The 6,762-nt window shown below is 37.2% G+C and overlaps 1 protein-coding gene across 1 annotated transcript in view; it reads right to left on the reverse strand.

The window, feature by feature from the left end:
* Positions 1 to 6,162, reverse strand: part of LOC109952854 (extracellular calcium-sensing receptor-like) — an 8,327-nt gene extending 2,165 nt beyond the window's left edge. Inside the window, exons 1-8 of the mRNA XM_020588146.1 lie at positions 5,930 to 6,162; positions 5,362 to 5,656; positions 5,142 to 5,228; positions 4,359 to 4,628; positions 3,251 to 3,446; positions 3,141 to 3,151; positions 2,583 to 2,810; positions 2,355 to 2,471 (exon numbers count right to left, since the gene is read on the reverse strand). Coding sequence (XP_020443802.1) covers positions 2,355 to 2,471; positions 2,583 to 2,810; positions 3,141 to 3,151; positions 3,251 to 3,446; positions 4,359 to 4,628; positions 5,142 to 5,228; positions 5,362 to 5,656; positions 5,930 to 6,162 — 1,437 coding nt within the window. The remainder of the gene's footprint in view (positions 1 to 2,354; positions 2,472 to 2,582; positions 2,811 to 3,140; positions 3,152 to 3,250; positions 3,447 to 4,358; positions 4,629 to 5,141; positions 5,229 to 5,361; positions 5,657 to 5,929) is intronic.
* Positions 6,163 to 6,762: the final 600 nt, after the last annotated feature.

Below are 6,762 nucleotides of genomic sequence, written 5' to 3' on the forward strand. Positions count from 1 at the left end.
GGGAGAAGGTATCGGAGTCTCCACCAGACTTACAAACAGCTTCATTCACCAGGCCGTGAGGATGTTGAACACTGTTCACTACCTCCCCCCCTCTGCCCCTACACAATAACCCACCACATATAAAAAGACTCAATAAAAAAAAAACTCAATACATTCCCCTTTTTGTTATATTACAGGTACATCTGCTGCTGACTATTGTGGAAACAACAACAAAAAAAAAACAACACCTCTGCTGCTTTACTGTATGTTATATGCAAAACTGCTGCTGACTGTTTTTTTTTGGCCAGGATATCTGCTGCTGTTGGTCAATTGCAATACTATCCATGTATACCTCATATGCTATTTGCACCTCATCACCAACCTGTAATGCTGAACCATCTGACAATCTCCTATTATTGTTTTGCACTACTGTCACTGACTGTACACAGTTTTGAGTCACATCTTATTTGCTGTACCATTTAGATTTATCCTAATTACATCAATCCAGTTCCTTTCTATTCTATTCTATTCTATTTTTGTTCTACTTTATTCTATTTTAGTTCCTAAATGTTATGGCACCCAATAATAGGTGAGAGAGAAACGGTATTTTGATTTTCTGTATGTCCTGCACATAAGGTGAATTGACAATAAAATCCTTGAACCTTTTTATTGTATTGAATTATTCTATTCTATTTTAGTCCAATATGCTGTTGTAAAAGGCTAGTTGTACCAATAGAATATGCTGTTGTAATATCAGACGTTGGATTTTTTAAAAATATTATTAATGTATTTTTTTTATAAATGAGATGCCCAATCCAGCTTGTTCAAGCACAAATTAACCCCTGATCATAACTAATGCAACTTCAACCAAAGTAAATATAATGTGGCTAGCAATTAGGTCTCTTACAAAACATACTTGCTGTTGCAGTTTCTTAGTATATAAACTAGGGGTGTAAAGATAAACTTATGTATATGAATTGGAAAATTGCTACAAGAGTCAGATTTATGGCTACATTGGTTGAAAACCACAGATTCAAACAATAACTTCAAAAACTGTCAAAAACTGTCTAAAATCGATATGGACCTCATAAAGCAATCTTTGACAAGTTTTCGGTTACTTCTCGCTGTGATTCACTCTAGTGTGTGCCTCTGATGTGTGTGTGTGTGTGTATGTATCATCTCCTGCCGGCGTTCAAACACCCTCCTTCCTAATGATGCAGGTCCAGATATGAATAGTACAGTACAGATAGCTGCAGGAGCAAGCAGTGCTAGTTTTAGCAGCTACCTCAGGGTGCAGAACATGCAGCGCTTTTATTGAGACGCTTATACTGGGATCACCACCAACCTCAAAAGTAGAAATGTTACAAAGGCGACACATTATTGAACCAATGAAAGCAGCACAGTTTGCTGCGAGGGCAGTCGGCTTGAGGCAAAAAGCACTGCTAGTGTTGTTAGCAGCTACTTTCAGAGCACATCAGCTGATAATTCCACCCAGTTGGGTTGAAGTCAGTAACTGAAGCTATAAGCAATTTCATTTGCATGTGTTGTTGAAAATGTGGGATTTGGATAAATGACAGTGACTCTGAAGCTGAGGCACACAATAACAAGTCAGCAGGATTTAAGTTAAAATACATTCCAGCTCTGAATGGTTTATTTTAGCTGCTGGAGGGTTACTGTTCACCAGTGCCCATTTTTTACTATTGTTAAAAGGAGTAGACATCAGGTTTTATCTCCTTGGATTTTGCTGCTTGAAATCCAAACATGCTTTGAGGAAACACTAACTCTTTTTAATTTCATAACCTAAACAGATGCTTTAATGTATGTACAGTCTTTCAAATAAATACAAAATTAAAATTGAATATCTGCTGAATCACTGAATTGTACTGTATCATATCATTACACATTTTGCAGTATCGTGTTTGTATCTAATCATGGACAATGTATCAAGATACAGTATGTACTGTGTGAGAGGGAGAGATACACACCCCAAATTTATACAGTATCCAATTTGTGTGGCTAAATCTGCATATTACACCGAACAAAATTATAAGTGCAACACTTTTGTGTTCGACCCCATTTTTCATGAGCTGAACTCAAAGATCTATGAAATGTTCTATGTACACAAAAGGCCTATTTCTCTCAAATATTGTTCACAAATCTGTCTAAATCTGTGTTAGTGAGCACTTCTCCTTTGCCAAGATAATCCATCCACCTCACAGGTGTGGCATATCAAGATGCTGATTAGATAGCATGATTATTGCAAGTCAGTAATCTAAATGCAAAAATGGGGGCAAACACAAAAGTGTTGCGTTTATAATTTTGCTCAGTGTATATCTCCAAACTACAATATTTAAAAGTAAACACCAACCCGTCACATTGCTGATTTTTCCCTCAGAACAAGGGATGCAGTCAAAGCAGCACACAGGTTCCCCCTTCTTTCTTGCCATGCGGGTACCTGGTGGACAGCTCTCGCTACACACTGACCGGGGTGGCTGTGGGGAAGAAAAATAAAAATTTGTTTTAAAATCACTACTAAACACTGCTATAATGAGTAATCCATGGATCAAAACACAAAGGTAGGAGTCAAAAATAATAGAAATAACCTTTTTGGACTCAAAGTTCCAGAAGATTTTATCCTCATCAAGTGTGAGTTCTTCACCTTTGAGAGGTGACTTCTTCACCTCACCCACACTCTGAACCTGAGTTCTTCCATCAGGGAGCCACATCCAGTTCGTGATGTCATATACTGGTAATACATCACCATTCTCATCAAATGACACTTGATCTCCAAATGATGTGGTGAAGTTGACTTTTTCCAAATAATACACCAGCTAAGAAAATCAGAATGAGAGATAGAGAAGAACAAATACACTTATGAACATATGAAGACATCATAAAGTGACATCATTGATATTTCCGAATGCCTACTGACAAGTTATAGACTTCTCTGCTATCACTCAGTGGCAGGATAAGTCCTTTCAGCTATCTGCTATGCAGTTTACAATTAGCACTCTCATAGGTGTGTATTTATACCCCTAAATACTATACTAAACATCAGACTACTCCTTTAAGTATGTGCAGTGAAACTTGGTATCACACCTGCCCAGATAGAGAAAAAGGTGATGAGACCATGATGAGCAGTGGTTAATCAACAGTCAAACTCTATAATACACTTATGAACATATGAAGACATCATAAAGTGACATCATTGATATTTCCGAATGCCTACTGCTATCACTCAGTGGCAGGATAAGTCCTTTCAGCTATCTGCCATTGTTGGTGTTCAGGTGTAGTTCATGGCGTATTTGTAACAGGAAATCCCTGAACCCTGGTATTTCTCCTTGACGAATGGCAATGCCCAGTGTGCCACCCAGGTATGGCATGAGGTCAGGGGTCTGCAGCACAGTAGCTGATGTCCATGCTTCACTGGCTATCCACTGCAGGCCGGTCACATTCTGCCTCACCACCTGTGCATGAAATTGATCCTTTATAAACTGCAGAGTTTGTTTGACAGTGTTCACTTGCAGCTTACTTTGTATATTGTTTTGTAACATCTGGGGACTATATTTGCTATATTTGAAGTATGTGTGTGACTGAGTCATTGGTACATTTTACTTACAAAACCATTTTGGACAAACTGCCTCCAAACCTCTGCAAATTTATCTTACAGTCCCAATAAAGTATCGTCTAGGCTTCTGAATTATACATTGTTTACTCAATTGATGTTTTGCTTTAGTCATTCAGACAATCCCGTCATATGAGTTCAGTATGATTCGTATACGTAATCTTAACCCAAAACCCTGCTAGCAGTAGCGTTATAATAAATTAAAACCTTTCAGTCTGACAAAGAAACATAAAATTATAATTTGTATTTCAAGCCCAACCTCTTCCATGAGGTCAATCATTTGACTCTCATGTGCGAACACAATGACCACACGAGCTGTGGATTTCTTCATCATTTCCACAATCCTGCTAGCAGTATGACCAATGAAAAATGGATTCTACTTATTTAATTAGTTTTCTATGTGGTGTTTTTAGGTGTAAATACAGGTACATTGTACAGACTACTTAGATCCATACAGGGCTCTATTTTAAGTACTCTATGAGAAATGAGCATTCCTTGTCTGTCTGCATTGTTCACTGCCTGTTTATACTGCTTATTGTTTGCACAGTTTGTTGCTTGTAAATAATGTGTATTTTGTTATATTACACAACCTTATGCCGATGTACCTGAGTCAAATTCCTTGTGTGTCCGTCACCCCTGGCCAGTAAAGCTGATTCTGATTCTGATATTGTAAGGCAATATATACTGTATATACTGTATCTATCTATGACATTATTCCAATTGAAAATTAAAACATTAAATTGTAAAGCCCAACCTCTTCCATGAGGTCAATCATGTGACTCTCGTGTGCGAACACAATGACCACACGAGCTGTGGATTTCTTCATTACTTTCACAATCCTCCTTAGTTCAGCTGTGTCCTTGCTCCAGGGTAAAACCTCTAAGTAGGCCAGACAACCTCCACCAGACTGAGCCAAGTCAGACTGGAAGGATCGGGCAGCATATAGTCCATAGTCATCATCACTGATCAGTAGACCTGCCCAAGTCCAGCTGAAGTGTTTCAGAATCTGAATCACAGCACGCACCTATGTAAGGAGGGATTGCCGCACATGCATTTTCAATGAAAAATCCACTAACCAGTTTCTACAATAGACTACTTTAAATATTCCCCTTTGGCTTTATCTATGATCATACAGCTCCATTAATGACACAAGAAATGTGACTGGTGAAACACAAGAAGAATATATATATATTTTTTATAATGAAACAATATCTAAATGACAGTGCTTCATTTTATGTAAAGTTATTCTGCTGTTTGCATGTAAATTCATTTGTCTTATACATTTTCATTTTGCTGATAGCAAAGGGAACACAAAAATAAGACATTCAACTATTTGTGTTCCCTTTATTTTTTTGAGCAGTATAATTATTCCTTTTCAAATTTGTTATTTGAAAAGGAATAATTATTAATAACACAAGTAATATGACTGGTAAAACAAAAAAGGCAAATATTTTTCATTATAATATAAGGATGGTTATTCTGGTACTTCTTTTTAAATGAACATGATTCATTTTATGCATTTTCATTAACATTTTACCTGGAAAGCATCACTTGGAATTGTCCTAAAGAAGGATGGAAACTTTTGCCGGTCACTCAGGCAGGAACATGTGGCAAAATAACTCACCTGTGAAAAACACAGATTCTACATATGTCAACTTTGTAAGGTTGACTGGTTCATGGTTACAACTGACTTTATATTTCACATTAACTCATTATCATTCAGAAGAATAAATAGATGGTAAGGGAGAAGCACATACCATAGGTACTCTGTACAAACCTAGAACAGTGGAAATGGCAATAGAACTTGAAGATGAAGAATCACCCACAATCCCTATGACTGGAGGGATTCCTACACAGGTCTCATTTAATTTAACTTGCTCCTCTTGACTACTGGCTAATGACAATGCTGCACGAAATCCGATTCCTAGATTGAGGCAGTTATCATACAGACTGTATCCCAGAGTCACATTAGGTAGCAGGTTGGGGTTTTTGTTGATTTCATCAATAGCAAAAGCCATGGCCTGGGCCTGCCTTAATCCTAGAACATCAAAACTAACACAAAAATATCCCACTTTATTATTAAACAATGCAACATGTTACAATAAATTTGCAACCATGTTCATGTTGCACAACTACAAATTTTGCAAACAGTTAAGTCAGTTCAGTAGCAACAAATACAGTAATGCTTGGATCAAAAACTAATAATAATGAGAAAAGAAAATAAGTAACATTATTAAAAAGGCATAAATACAAGTTAAAATCTGATTATAATAGAAGTGATTTTCATCCCCCTTCTGCTTTTTGTTGTTCCCCTGACAGACTCACCCGTGGCAGGTAGGCTGTTGTGGCTCTGAGGTAAAAGACAAGTCAGGAAAGATAGAAAAGAAGTGGATCTGAAACAGCCCACCCAGAATCACATCTCCAGCTTTGTGCAGCTCATTTAGATGAAACTGTCCCTGTAACTGACACGAGGAGGAATAAAGGGAGGACACAGAACATGGAAAGTGGTAATACAGCAATATGGGTAAGAACAAGCTGGAGTTTAAAAAGGCCCACATGACTTTCCTGTGGCTTCCCCTTTACTGAGCCCAGCCATGATTTGCTGCTTTATCACTTCTTTTTTATTGACATGCTATAGCCTGTGGTTTATTATTGCACACCTCCCATCATTTCAGAAGAGGCAGGGGCAGGGCCTGAAATACATTTCTTTTGAGAATGATTTTGTACAGAGGCAGAACATGGGTGTTTTTTAATAATATCTAATAAGTTGATTGCTCTTGAAATGTTTAAATATGCATATAGTTTTCAGTGAATCACTCTGGTAAACTTTTGTTTTCTTGTTTTAGGATGAAATTAAAACTGCATTATGGTTAGACAATGTTTTAAAGTAAATTTCCATAGTGTTCAAGAGGTATTAACTGTTATAATTGACATGACTGCACTTTCTGTCATAAGCTTTTATTTTGGTACTCACCTATCCAGGCTTTGTTTCCTTCTTAGCTTTACTGCTCTGCTTAAACTCAACTCTTTTCCATCAAAGTAATCAATCAGCCAGCATAAAGTACGGTGGCCCCTTGAAACAAAAGTACATAAAAAAGTGAAAACACGTGCAAAAAGAAAACACACTGAAAATCCAAAAACACAAACAAAAATCAAAC

The sequence above is a fragment of the Monopterus albus genome, unplaced genomic scaffold, assembly GCF_001952655.1.
Source record: "Monopterus albus unplaced genomic scaffold, M_albus_1.0 scaffold506.1, whole genome shotgun sequence".
Lineage (NCBI taxonomy): Eukaryota > Metazoa > Chordata > Actinopteri > Synbranchiformes > Synbranchidae > Monopterus > Monopterus albus.